This window comes from Lolium perenne, chromosome 5, assembly GCF_019359855.2.
Source record: "Lolium perenne isolate Kyuss_39 chromosome 5, Kyuss_2.0, whole genome shotgun sequence".
Lineage (NCBI taxonomy): Eukaryota > Viridiplantae > Streptophyta > Magnoliopsida > Poales > Poaceae > Lolium > Lolium perenne.
Genome location: NC_067248.2, coordinates 118,709,051 through 118,724,160, shown reverse-complemented (window position 1 = coordinate 118,724,160; position 15,110 = coordinate 118,709,051). Strand labels below are relative to the sequence as shown.

The 15,110-nt window shown below is 41.9% G+C and overlaps 1 protein-coding gene, 1 long non-coding RNA gene and 1 pseudogene across 2 annotated transcripts; 1 reads left to right on the top strand and 2 right to left on the bottom strand.

The window, feature by feature from the left end:
* The first annotated feature begins 3,207 nt into the window (after nucleotides 1-3,207).
* Nucleotides 3,208-6,558, top strand: LOC127299727 (uncharacterized). The gene is made up of 3 exons (XR_007850612.2): nucleotides 3,208-3,532; nucleotides 3,652-4,375; nucleotides 4,673-6,558. It is a non-coding gene; the product is annotated as an uncharacterized lncRNA (long non-coding RNA).
* Nucleotides 6,559-7,166: 608 nt separating this feature from the next.
* LOC127303524 (citrate-binding protein-like) lies at nucleotides 7,167-7,976 on the bottom strand (annotated as a pseudogene).
* Nucleotides 7,977-9,742: 1,766 nt separating this feature from the next.
* Nucleotides 9,743-10,510, bottom strand: LOC127303523 (citrate-binding protein-like). Its single transcript, XM_051334246.1, has 2 exons — nucleotides 10,259-10,510; nucleotides 9,743-10,135 (listed from the first exon to the last, which is right to left on the bottom strand). Exons 1-2 carry the CDS (start codon nucleotides 10,508-10,510, stop codon nucleotides 9,743-9,745), a joined length of 645 nt encoding a protein of 214 aa, XP_051190206.1.
* Between the last annotated feature and the right edge of the window lie 4,600 nt (nucleotides 10,511-15,110).

The following is a 15,110-nucleotide window of genomic DNA, read 5'->3' as shown; positions in this document are numbered from 1 at the left end:
CAATTCCGAGAATATTTGCTATATAATTTTTCTGAAATACAAAACAACAGAATACAGGGAACTGGCACTGTGGTATCTTGTTAATAGATTAGTCCAGAAATCGTATAAAAGTACAATGGAGTGTAAGCAAAACATATACAAATTGGTGTAAAACAAACATGGAGCATCAAAAATTATAGATACGTTTGAGACGTATCATCCCTCCCAGTCTTTTGGTAGCCTTCACCTGTACTGAGTATGAGCTCTACTCGTGCATCCAACTTCCAAAGAAACCAAAGTTTGCCAATTGTGTCCACCATACTTACCTATATGTGGTATTTCACCGCCACTCCAAAGTAAATTGCTTATGTGCTACCTTTAAAACATTCAAAAACTATTACCTGTTTTGTGTTCCTGTTTTAGCTCATGAGTAAGTATTGAATGCTTTTTTGTATTTTCCTGACTTCACACATTGACAAGCATGAATAATGTGATATTCCTTAATATTGCAAAAAGAGCAAGACAACTGGGTGCCCAGCCTACAAGAAAATATAAAATAAGCAAGTAAAGCTCCGCACACTATGTACAAGAGAGATCCTAAATAATGGTGTGCAAAAGGAGAACTATCTCGGAGCCGCTCTTGAAGCATTATATGAAAGGATGATAAACCATTTGATACCAGTCATTGACATAGACATACATACCTCTCAAAATACATTTTCAACACCTTTGTTTTATTCAAAATAAAAAGCTCTAGCACATGAGTAATCTCTGCTTCCCTCTGCGAAGGGCATTTCTTTTACTTATATGTTGAGTCTTCATCTTCTAACTTTATGCACCAACTGAGAGAGCATAGTTGTCATTCTGAGTATAATGTGCATAGTTCCAATATTTATTATTGATTAATTCATAATTATGTTATTGCTTGTTCTCAAACTATTTGTATCTAGTCACCCTTTTGAACTTTAAAGGTGTCCTATGCATTTATGTTTTGCTATTCCATGAAGGACAAGCTGAATACCACTTTGCTATGTTTTCTCTATGCCAAAAAACAAACAGTTGCTTTCACTGCACTATTATTTATGATCTTTTGTTTGAGTTACTTTTATGTTGTAACATAGTTGCTAAGTTCTATTGTTAGAATTATATCTATCATAACTATGTTTAGAGTACTTTGATCTCAGCTTACAATGCTTTTACAATAACTTGATCAAGATTGTGTTGGCTGCATGTCACCTCAAAAATTATTTTTGTTATCACTTATCTACTCGAGGACGAGCAGGAGTTAAGCTTGGGGATGTTGATATGTTGCAAACGTATCTATAATTTTTGATACTCCATGCTTGTTTTACACCAATTTCTGTAGTTTTGTTTACACTTTGTGGCATTTTATGCATTTTCTGGAGCTAACCTATTAACACGATGCCACAGTGACAGTTCCTATTTTCTGCTGTTTTTGTATTTTAGAAAAGTTGTTCTGGAAATATTCTCGGAATTGGACGAAATAAAAGCCGAAGTTCCTATTTTGTTGTCACGAAGACGAAGTCCAAATGGGAGACGGAGAAGAGTCGGGAGGCGACCACACCACCCCTAGGCACGACCCCCCTGGCCGCTCCTAGGCATGGTGTGGGCCCCTCGGGCGCCCACCGACATCGCCCTTTCGCCTATAAATTGACATCCTCGGGAAAAACCTAAATACCCGAGCCTCCATCCACGAAAACTTCCGTAGCCACCGCCATCGTCGACCCTAGTTCGGGAGGGTTCTGAAGCTCTTCCCGGCACCCTGCCAGAGAGGGTGATCATCACCGGAGGCCTCTTCATCACCATGCCCGCCTCCGAAGTGATGTGTGAGTAGTTCATCTTTGGACTACGGGTCCATAGCAGTAGCTAGATTGTTGTCTTCTCCTCCTTAATTATGCTTCATGTTTAAATCTTGTGAGCTGCCTAACATGATCAATATCATATTTATGTAATGCTACATGTTGTGTTTAGCTAGAATCCGATGAATATTGAATACTATGATTGAGTTGATTATAGATCTGGTTTATATGTTATTTGTGATCTTGCATGCTCTCCGTTGCTAGTAGATGCTCTGGCCAAGTATGTGCTTGTGACTCTAAGAGAGAGTATTTATGCTCGATAGTGGGTTCATGCCTCTAGAAATCTGGGAGAGTGACAATAACTCCTAATGTTGTAGATGTGCTGTTGCTACTAGGGAGAAACAACAATGCTTTATCCAAGGATAATTTTATTGCTTACTTTACACACTTTACTTAATGCAATAATCTGTTGCTTGCAGCTTAATACCCAAAGTTGTTCGGATGATATCATGAGGGTGGATTATTAGTCATAGATGCAGTTGGATTACGGTCTACGATGTAATGCCCAAATGAATCTCATAGTAATCATCTTGTCATGTATGGTCTTTATTCTGTCAATTTGCCAGCTGTAATTTGTTTACCCAACATGTTATTTATCTTTATGGAGAGGCACCTCTAGTGAATTGTGGACCCCGGTCCTTTATTTTACACTTATAAAACCATCTACTGCAAATACATGTTCTGTTTCCTTACTGCAAACACTGTTCTCTTTATTTCACTGCAAACATATATCTCTTTCCACACTATACGTCTAATCCTTTATTTTCAGCAAAATCAGTAAGATTGACAACCTCACTGTAAGTTGGGGCAAAGTAGTTTGGTTGTGTTGTGTGCAGGTTCCACGTTGTTGCTGACACCGGTAGTGCGTCCTGCCAAAGTCAGCCAGCAACAACCTTCAGAAGTGATTTCTTTCTCCTATTGGTCGATTAAACCTTAGTTTCTTTCTGAGGTAAAACTGATGTTGTGCTTATCATACATTCCTCTTGGGATTTCCCAACTTCATTACTCTACACAACATCACACACCGTCTTAGAGTTGCAACATCAGAACCGTCGAGTGCTCTGTGCCTTCCTCGTTGTGGATCTGCATCACGGAGACGCCCGATGTGCCAGACAACATGTAGTTGCAACCCTGGAACTGCCACACACTCGATGAGTAGTCGTGCCTCTACAACCATTTTTAGACGCTTATAATTAGAGCTAATTCATTTTTCTTTACTACTATATTGGAGTTGGGGATGTTGTCTCACTTTGACATCAAACATTGAAGACATCCATACCATACGATCAAGGATCCACGGTTGAAAATCAACATCCGGTCCGTGGCACTAATATCAGTGAAATTGCCACCGCACCGGATCAGCAAAACGTTTTCTCTCTTTTCCCCTCCTCATCTCACGCATAGGGTTTCCTCCCTTGAAACGACCCGCCGCCACATACCCACCGCCGCCCCCCGAGCTACCGACGCTCCACCTCTCACTGCCTCCGCGAACTCTTTGGCTCCCCGTCCGAGCTGATCTTCCCTGTCGCCGCCTAGATCTTGCACCCTGCCACCGACCGAAGTAACCAGGGAGGAGACCTAGATCTTCCGTGCCCGCCATCCGAGCACGACCGGCCAAACTGGTGAGGCCACATCCTGAAGCCGGAGCACGTATGGAGGTGGTGGAGCACCAGGTATGCCTCTACGAGCTCCTCCTATACTAGAGGTCGCTGGCGCTTGTTGAGTTGCTGCGCGAGATGCATGCTGCAGCTATGCAGTGTGGCCCTATCTAAACTACTCTGCTTTGTGCTAGGGATTGGAATTCAGGATTTCTGGATCTGTCGTTGTGGACTGGAAAGTACAAAATAAGAGAAGCCAGCATGGTTGCTTGCAGACTAGAACCGAATTTCAGAGATAGGTGCCACTACTAATCAAGAAAATGTCAAGCACAGGAAGTAGTAAAGCAGCAACAGGCTAGCGTAAAATCAAAAAATATCAAGTGACATATGTTTACCTCATTGTTGTAGATTTCAGCTACTATTCCCTAGATTCCGTGGTCAAGCAGAATAGTACTACAAGACCCCGTGAGCCAGGACAAGCCATATAAAAGAATAGAGATAGATAGTGTCCGTCCTATTTACTAGAAGATTTTAGTAAGAGATGAGCTGATATTTGGGAGGAGTGGCGGGGATACAGGAAAACACGAACTAACCATTTTTTCAGTTAAACTTGCTGACTAATTTGCTCTCTGAGTAGAGCTCAATTTTGTACAAATTCCGTGACATTTTTATTCATCTCCTCAAGAACGATGATGAGCTAGATGAAAATATTTCATGCCTTAGATCTGAGATAGAGGGTTGCTACCTCTACCTCCTGGAAGCTACTATATCAATTAATATCGGCAGGGGTGTCCTCGGCACCAGTGACTACCTAGCCCAGAGCAGTTGATTGATGACAACTTCATCGGCTGGCAAGTCCATTATCTTTGAGGAGTTTACTGACCATACGCAACAGAGCACGTCTTCCTCTCATACCTGGTGAGTACTTAATAGTGTACAATTTCTCATGTGATCTTTGCTACAATGGTAGTTTTTTTTTGCTTCTTATAAAAAATATTCATATTTTGTTAATCTCCTTGTATTTGTGCTTTGCTTCTTATTAAAATTATTCATAGTCTGCTAATATCCTTGAAATGGTGCTTTGCTTCTCCAGACAAAATTTCTTAATAGCACGAAACCAATGATTTCTGTGTTTAATGTTGTGGCCCTTTTGTTTAATACCTCTCATGGTTACAGTACATGCTAATGTTTTTTATATGGAACCTCCGAATGTAGTTCAAGATACAGTGGCAAAACGGAAACAAGGAACTGCAGATGAACACCGCTACTAGAGCAACACATAATGTCAACTTGCAGATTTTAGTGAGTTCAGTGCACATTCTTGGTTATGTATTCTAAATTTCATTTAACTATCTACTGAATGTTTATTTCCTCAATTAGATACTAGAAATAGTAAGAAATGATGCATGTGTGAAATTGTTGTCAGCACTGATAGTGGCCTCCCCACATATTTGGAGAGACCAAGTTGGTCACCTCAGCAGATATGGGCATCATTGTGAGGTTATTGTTATTCGAGCACACTGTGATGAGCGATGTAAACATACTTTGGGGAGTTCTTTTAGAAAAAAAATAGAGGATAAAAATGGGTCATGTACTGACTTGTAGAATATAACCTTTATTGTCATTACAGAAGATGGTGCTGATGACAGTATGCTCCATAGTGTTATTTTGTTTTTATTACTTTTGTCTGTGATGCACCAATTTGGACTTTGGAACCTGGTGGGGAAGATGTTCAGAGCCGGTTTGCCACACATGGAAGTTGATCCGATAATGGGATGTGCAACATGTAAGGTAGATGTCCGTACAAAAAACTCCATTTCTCATGATCGTAAGATAGATGGTTGCCTGCAAGCAAAATATACTTAAGGTCTCAATAGATTGTATTTACATTTTTGAAAAAAAAATTCTCCCTCTGGTTTGAAATAATCACTCTGAAATGGATGTATCTACACATGTGAGCAATTTTTTTGAACCAGTGGAAGTATTATATTTTATAATAGGTAGGAACAAAGTCTGGGCATCTGTCTGCTTATACTGTGAATAAAGTCATAGATATTGCTTTATTGGCTCCGGTTATATAAAACATAAAGATTTTCAGATTTATTGTGCAAAAACTTCATCAGTCATTTCAACAGAGACCTAAAGGGGTGCCTCTTTTAAAGGTATGGGGAGTTTTTATTTCATCTAATGTATTGTTGGAGTAGGCAATAGTCACATATTCGAAGGATCTTATTGTATGCAAACAATTGCTGAAGTCGAGTAACTACGGATTTTTTCTTGGAAAATTATGGACTGCATATTTTCTTTATAACTTTTGCCATTTGCAACAATCAAATATTATCTGCCTTAGTATGACCGAAATTGTTTATGTTCCAACAGGGGAGTTTCATAGATTCCTTATTTTGCCTAATGTGTACTCTCATACTTATTGTTCTTGCAGTCATGATAACTTATTTGATATGCTTATTTGATATCGTAACTTATTTGCAGCCACATTGATTCATCAAGTTTCAATCAGTTTTTATGAACTACATACAACGGAAGGCATAGAAACTGAATGATATCATGTACGGGAGGTCCCATGAAAATGAAAACCGCTGATTGTATTCAGCAACTAGATTCAACTCTTATGGCAGCATTAATAACTCTTCTCCATATTATAAAAAAAAGGTATCGCAGTGATGCCACAAGGCGAGCGGAAATATTCGCAGAGCTGATGGCAAAACCATTGACAAGGAACTCCCCTTAGAATTGAAGGCAAAGGCGGCTGTTACGATGACAACACAAAGTTGAGGTACAAACTGTTGAGCCTAGAAAAGCCTCAATAACAAAGCGAAAGGGTGGAACTACCAAGAAAAAAGAAGATCAGTGTGTTATCTTCTTAGGTTGTAATTGACACATGGATTGTATGACATTTATGTACTATTGAGTTGCTCAACCGTAAAGCCTAGCAAAACCTCAAAACCAAGCTAATGGTTGGAGTCAAGAAGACAAGAGGAAGAGAAGAGTGTTATCTTCTTGTGAGTTGGAATTGATGCATCAGCTGCATGATATTCGTAGACTATGTTTTGGTAATACTATAAGTTAGTTTTGTCAATATATATGAATATGTAAATATAATTTATGTTTACATGTTCGATAAAAAATAATCTTTTTTCGTAAGATCCGTAGCAACGCACGGGCACTCAACTAGTTCTTATAAAATAGGAGAAGCAAATACAGAAATGTCACATTGAAATTATCTTGATCATGGCTCACAGGTGATTAACTTACCCGGAGCCTGACTTCGGTGCGGGGGTTGGTGTGAGTGGCAGTGTTGAAGGGCTTATGGCCTTTTTTTGAGAGTGAGGATTGGAGAATGAAGATGCATGGGTATGGGGTTACGATGTTTGCAAGTTCATTAGACTACTATCGGCTTAGTGCCCGAGGTTTAGATGAGAACGGTGTTATGTGTTGATCGAAAAGCTTAAGTGACCGAGATCAGGTTTAAAAATTAGACTACTGATAAAATAGTCAATTAAAAAAAATCATGCAATATTTTATACAGCTCCATTTGCAGTAGATATAAGCATAGTTCTACACTATGTATATGATCTCACCATAAAAATAATAATAAATATGTATATTATCCAACGGCAAAATAAAAAAAATTGTATGCTACCGGCCATGTCTGTAGGTACATATGTACAGATGAAGTGGGATTGATGGCCTAGGGCTTGGTGTAGACTGTGACGTTGGTCCAATGCGACTCCATGCAGGGCGACCAGTTGTGGTGCTGCATGTAGACGCCAAACTTGAAGTAGTATGACCGGCTAGGGGTCACATCGGTGGCAAACTTCTTCTCCCCATCAATGTACACAGCCACGGTGGACCTATCCACATCATGCACCACGTTGAGCCGGAACCAACGGTCATAGATGTTCCCCTCCACGGCCTGCCCACTGTAGAAACGAAGCACACCGTCGTAGACGTGCAGCATCAGCACAGTTGAGTGCTCCGCGCCTTCCTCGTTGTGAATCTGCATCACTGACACGCCGGATGTGCCCGACGGCACATACCCGTATCCCTGAAACTGCCACACTCCAGACGAGTAATCGTGCCCCTGCAACCATTTTCAGACGCTTAATTAAAGCCCATTTCCTTTTTCACGAGACAGACGAGAATCGAATGCAAAAATGCCACGTTGAAACTAGCTACAAATGCAGAAATGCCATGTTAAAACTAGCTAGATCATGGATTGCAGGTGGTTAACTTACTCGGAGCCTGACTTCGGTGCGGGGTTGGTGTGGGTGGCAGTGTTGAAGGGTTTGTCGGTTTCAAGGACCCAAAACTGACGGATACCGTGACTGTATCAGAACCGCTGGCTCTCCGGCACGTTGTAAGGGCTCTGCACTTGGAAGTTGCCGTCGGTCAGATCCACTTTCAGGAACCCGGCTGTGGGGTTCGCGCCGGAGGCCGATGCATGGACGATGCAGTGCACGACGATCACCACAAGCAGGGCTAGCAAAGAACTCGCCATAGAAGATGACATCTTAATTTGTTAATCCCGGTGTAGGCTGAGCTTAACTAAGCTAACTGAGAAGGTTGATCGATCAAGCTTAGATGCGAATGTAATTGCTAGGAAGCAATGGCATGCATAAATAGTACTACCGCGCCGGCCAAATGGTAATTAATTAAGTACGCTAGTACGTCGTCTGCCCGTGAAATGTTCTTGGAAGAATACGTACGTTTCGGTAGTTCTATTTCCATACGTTATGTACGAACAAGATAGTGTTTTTTTATAGGGAAGCTTCTTTTTTTATTACAAATTTGTTATTGTTTGACGGCTGTTTGATAGACTATGAAACAAATATGCACGTCGACGCTACATGCCGTGCGTGCTGGAATGGGCCACTAATTCGTTAGACAATGTCTTTTTTTGGTGCGGGGATTGCACAATGGACCACCACTGAGTTACACTAAAATTGATTGAATTCAAAAGTGCACGACATAGTGCACAATGGAACTTTACGTGACTAATTAGAGGCAACTGAGAATTAGCAAGAACAGGTATTATATTTTCAGTCCGCGATATCAATAGCTTGTCTCAACATTTGTGAGCTTCGGATTTGTTTTGAGGCGTACTAATGTCGACAAACATGTACGCAAGTTAGTCCATGTGGCCGAGGAGCACACAAAAACCTTCCTATTCTCGGAAATCTTACTTGATGCATATTCCATATTAATGAATATGAAAGATTTTTTACGTTATTTTCTTTTAAGAAAAAATGCAAGTAATTTTTTGAAATAGGCTAGTTGGTCCACGTGGACATATTTTTTTTGTATTTCCATCATTTTTTCTATTTTCCTGATATTTTTTCTATTTTTCTTTTCCTTTTTCAGATACATGAACATTTTCTGTACATATGAAGACATTATTCGATGTACAAGGACATATTTTGTTATAAATATGAACACTACTGCATTTAATTTAGAAGTGCATAATTTTTTTGTCACTGCACGTTAAGAATTCCCATGAACTGTATGAAAAAAATAAAAGATAAGATTAAGATTAAAAAAATTTAATATATGTTATGGGCGGCAACAAATACGGCCATCCTAGATCATGCGATGTTTCTAGTGCCCGAGGTTTAGATGAAAGCGGTGTTATGTGTTGATCAGGAAGTTTGAGAAGTGACCGAGATCAGGTTTAAAAATTTGGACTACTGATGAAATAATCAATTCAAAAAAGGAATCATGCAATAATTTATACATCTCCACTTGCAGTAGATATAAGCATAGTTCTACACTATGTATATGATCTCACCTTAAAAATAATAAAAAATATGTATATGATTCAACATCAAAATAAAAAAGAAATGTATACTATATACCAGCCATGTCCGTATGTACATATGTACACATGTATCAGGATTGACGGCCTAGGGCTTGGTGTAGACGGTGACGTTGGTCCAGCGTGACTCCATGCATGGTGACCAGTTCTGGTGTTGCATGTAGACGCTAAATTTTGGGTTTAGACGAGAACGGTGTTATGTTGATCGAAAATCTTTGAGAAGTGACCAAGATCAGTTTTAAAAATTGGACTATTGATGAAATAGTCAAATCGAAAAAATTGTAGTCATGCAATAATTTATACAGCTCCATTTACAATACATATAAGCATAGTTACACACTATGTATTCTCACCACAAAAATAATAATAAATGTGTATATGATCTGACGACAAAAAAAATACTATCAGTCATGTCCGCAAATACATATGCACAAAGAATCGGGATGGATGGCCTATGGCTTGGTGTAGACGGTAACGTTAGTCCATCGCGACTCCATGCATGGTGACCAGTTGTGGTGCTGCATGTAGACACCGAACTTGAAGTAGTATGACTGGCTAGGGGTGACATCGGTTGCAAACCTCTTCTCCCCATCAATGTACACAGCCACCGTGGACCTATCCACATCATGCACCACGTTGAGCCGGAACCAACGGTCATAGATATTCCCCTCCACTGCCTGCCCGCTGTAGAAACGGAGCACACCGTCGTAGACGTGCAGCATCAGCACCGTCGAGTGCTCCGCACCTTCCTCGTTGTGGATCTGCATCACCGACACGCCAGATGTGCCCGATGGCACATACCCGTATCCCTGGAACTGCCACACTCCCGACGAATAGTCGTGGCCCTGCAACCATTTTCACACGCTTAATTAAACCCTATTTTCCTTTTCTTGTGACAAATGAGAAGCAAACGCAGAAATGCCACGTTGAAACTAGCTAGATCATGGATTCGTAGGTGGTTAACTTACCCGGAGCCTAACTTCGGTGCGGGGGTTGGTGTTGGTGGCGGTGTTGAAGGGTTTGTCGGTGTCAAGGATCCAAAACTGACGGACACCGTGACTGTACTGGAACCGCTGGCTCTCCGGCACGTTGTAGGGGCTCTGCACCTGGAAGTTGCGGTCGGTCAGGTCCACCTTGACGAACCCGGCCGTGGGGTTGGCGCCGGAGGCTGATGCATGGACTGCGCAGTGCACGAGGTTTGCCACGAGCAGGAGAACCATCAAACCCGAGAGAGGAGACGTCATCTAATTGAATCCCTGTCTTGATCGAGCTTTTGCTTGCGGGGTTATAGATCGAGCTTAAGCTAACAGATAAGGCTGGTGGTCGAGTTTAGGATGGGAGTGTGTAAATTAAGCTAGGAAGCAATGGCATGCATAAATAGTACTGATAGTACCGAGCCGGCCAAATCGACCGTAATTAAGTACGCGACGTCATCTGTGAAATTTTGTCGAGAAAATAATAAGGTGGTAACGCCGGGCGCGTGTGAAAGAATGCATCGATCGATCATGGATGAATACGCACGCACGTCTCCCGTAGGTGGCTTTACTTTTTTGTTTAGTTTTTACAAACGATCTACACTTACGAGTTAATAAATAATAACTGAACCAATCAGTCCATACGTTACGTAAGAGCAGGCTAGTGGCATTTTTTTATAACTACACGAGTGGGTTTTTGTTGACGACGGCGGATTGAGAATGTGTTCGATAGACTAATGCCGTGCTTGCTGGAATTAATGGACCACTAATTCTCTAATCCATTACACAGATATCTCATCTTCTCAATTTTCCCGGGAGATTACACAATGGCCACTAAAGTTGCACTTATATTGCACGGATTCGAAAGTGAATGTTCAGACTATATCAATATATTTTCTTTACAAAAAAGCCTAAATATAAAGTGCAACTTTCGGCGAAAATAGCCGGTAGAACATGGGTCTAGGCCCGATTCTGAAAATTGTTAAACCAAATTTTTTTTTTAAATAGATTATAGACATACATATTACCTTGATACTTACTCACACAAACTTTTAAGTAAAAATATAATTGTGTGCAACCTACATAGGAATAAACAATGAAACCGTATTTTTATGCACCGCAGAGATCCGGTTCTTGAACTATTACATGGACTTTTTTTGCATAAAATACTTTTGTATTTTTTCGCAAAAAAAACATACTTTTCCATTTTAGTTTTGAACTTGATGTGCACGTACCTGCATACGTTTTCTCCACATGCATGATTTATGCGGTGTATTTTGAGTCATTTAGTATTTTTTCCTGATTTAACTCTTCATAAAAAATACACACGCACGTATGTCCACCAAAAGTCTGGGTCGGAACTTGAATTTTTGGCAAATAAGACCACCCTGCCCAATTCATTGATAAAAAGGACCACCTGTGAATCGATTTGCCAAAAAGGACCACTTCCGGCGTGGCGGCAGCGGCCCTGGCGACACGTGGCAAGATGCCGCCACGGGTGGTGGCGGCAGGGCTTGCCGTCCCTGCGCGTGCCGGCACGTTAGGGCGCAAAGCTTCTCCGTACGTCGCCGTTCCGCTCTGCGGGCCATGGCGCCCCGGGCTCCGGTGGCAGGGCTACGTGGAGCTTGCCTCCAGTGCTGGTGGCGGCAGGGCCCGACAGTAGTCACGTGACAGCCTGCCACTGACGACACTGATTTTCATGCCACTATTGCCCTGATTTCCAATCGACAAGACATGAGGCTATCGGAGATTCCCGCTCGATACAGAAAATTGATCACCGAAAGCAGTCTATCTAAGTAGAAGTTCTGTACTGATACAGAAAATAGAGCACCGACAACCTACGCCAATTATTCTGCACTAATTTTTTGGTACTGCTCACACTAAGTGAAGACTATATAAGTCGTCTTACCCACATACAAATCAAAACAGCAGGATCGAGTTTGCCTTCTCCGCGTCTCTCTTTCGTGCGGAAAATATTTGAGCGAGTATGAGTGTGCCTTGTTCGAACCAGGATTTTAGGTTGATGAAGGGAAAGAATGCAAGCATGCCACCGAGGGTGAGAGCAGAGAGGTGTTGGTGCGGCCGCCTTGCGAAGGTGAAGGAGGTGGTGGATTTTTCCGATAAGTTTGGCATGAATATTTCATGTGCGCGAACTACGATCATGCTCCACCCAGACAAACAAGTCCATCGTCCTTCCTTATGTTCTAATAGCATGATTAAAAATCATATTTATATGTCATTAGTTTTTGTTTATTAACCGTATTATTTACGTTGCAGTCTCCCCCGCCCCTTTGCAAGTGGTTTCACTAGATAGACCAGGAGTAGCCGGATTGGGCACGCCGTGAGGTGGAGGAAAAACATCGGCGTGCATGGGCAAGGTTCCATGAGGAGGTGCGTAGGGAAAAAGTTGTTGCTAATGATAAAGCAGAGAGAGACAGATACAAAAATTAAGGGCGGAGCAGCTCGAAATCGTGAGGTGAATCAGAAGAGGATGGATGATGAGGTTGCGCGTAGGTATGCGGAGGAAGAGGTGCGCAGGGAGGCCCGTGAAGCGGAAATTAGTAGATTAAGAGAAAGTGTTGCTGAGGCGCGGGCAGCAGAAGAACGCGGCGACAAGACGGGAAAATAGCCACGCTGGACGCATGGCATGTTAATTTCAGTTTTACTTTCTCGCTATATCTTAAATTCCGTTGTACAGATTAGCCGTATTTTAATTTTAGTTATATTTGCATCGTTATTTCGTCAGATGTATTAATAAAGAAATGTTGATTTCCTGAAAAAAGATCGCGCCTAATTTTTTCCACCCAAAATTCCCGCCATATTTTCCCCGCCAATATTTCCCGCTAGGAATTCCCGCCAAGATTTTCCGCCTTTTCTCTGAGTCCCGTGCTATAAAAACCCTCCATGGGCATTGATGACCCACAAGTATAGGGGATCGCAACAGTCTTCGAGGGAAGTAAAACCCAATTTATTGATTCGACACAAGGGGAGACAAAGAACACTTGGAAGCCTTAACAGCGGAGTTGTCAATTCAGCTGCACCTGGAAACAGACTTGCTCGCAAGAGTTTATCAGTAGTAACAGTTTTATAGCAGTAGCGGTAGTGAAATAACAGCAGCAGAGTAACAAAGACAGCAGTAGTGATTTTAGTAAACAGCAGGATTAAAATACTGTAGGCACGGGGACGGATGAACGGGCGTTGCATGGATGAGAGAAACTCATGTAACAATCATAGCAGGGCATTTGCAGATAATAATAAAACGGTGTCCAAGTACAAAGCAATCAATAGGCATGTGTTCCATATATAGTCGTGCGTGCTCACAATGAGAAACTTGCACAACATCTTTTGTCCTACCAGCCGGTGGCAGCCGGGCCTCAAGGGAAACTACTGGATATTAAGGTACTCCTTTTAATAGAGTACCGGAGCAAAGCATTAACACTCCGTGAACACATGTGATCCTCACATCGCTACCATCCCCTCCGGTTGTCCCAATTCTTGTCACTTTGGGGCCATTGGTTCCGGACAGCGACATGTGTATACAACTTATAGGTAAGACCATAAACAATGAATATCTTGATGAAACAATAACATGTTCAGATCTGAGATCATGGCACTCGGGCCCTAGTGACAAGCATTAAGCATAACAAGTTGCAACAATATCATCAAAGTACCAATTACGGACACTAGGCACTATGCCCTAACAATCTTATGCTATTACATGACCAATCTCATCCAATCCCTACCATCTCCTTCAGTCTACAGCGGGGGAATTACTCACACATGGATGGGGGAAACATGGCTGGTTGATGTAGAGGCGTTGGCGGTGATGGCGGCGATGATCTCCTCCAATTCCCCGTCCCGGCGGAGTGCCAGAACGGAGACTTCTGGCTCCCGCGACGGAGTTTCGCGATGTGGCGGCGTTCTGGAGGGTTTCTGGCGACTTCAACTTCTCCCCTTGCGTTTTTAGGTCGAGGCCAATAAGTAGTCCGAAGGAGGGCGTCGGAGGCCGGCCGAGGGGGCCACACCATAGGGCCGCGCGGGCCCCCCCTGGGCCGCGCCGCCCTATGGTGTGGGGCCCTCGGGCCTCCACCTTACTTGTCCTTCTGGCTCCGTCAGTTTTCTGGGAAAATAGGGCCTTCTGCATAAATTCCGAGGATTTTCCCGAAAGTTGGATTTCTGCACAAAAACGAGACACCAGAGCAGTTTTGCTGAAAACAGCGTTAGTTGCATCCAAAATACACAAATTAGAGGCAAAACAATAGCAAAAGTGTTCGGGAAAGTAGATACGTTTTGGACGTATCAACTCCCCCCAAGCTTAGCTTATTGCTTGTCCTCAAGCAATTCAGTTAACAACTGAGCGATAAAAGAACTTTCACGAACACATTTGCTCATATGATGTATATATTCTCATGCTATGGCTAATACTTAAGCAGTTCATAATGAGATACATGCAAATAAGATCATCTAACAGCTATGTCAATCATGGAGAGGTACCAACAATTAATAATAAGCATCATGAATCATGTATATAAGCAAGATTGCAATGTTCATAAGAGAGTATGATAAAGTGGTATCTCGCTTGCCTGTATTTGATTGGCAAAACATAAATGCCCGGGCACCTCTGGAGTTCATAGAAAGACTAGAAGTAGTGATTGTCAAAAGATAAATGCATCAAAGTTATACCACAATCAATCATATTTTGAGACAAGCATATTATAGTAAGAATGACAATTGTGCTCTCAAGATAATGCTCAAAGAAATAATGGAGACACAACATAAAAGTAAAAGATTGACCCTTCGCAGAAGGAAGCAGGGATTAACATGCGCTAGAGCTTTTCATTTTTAT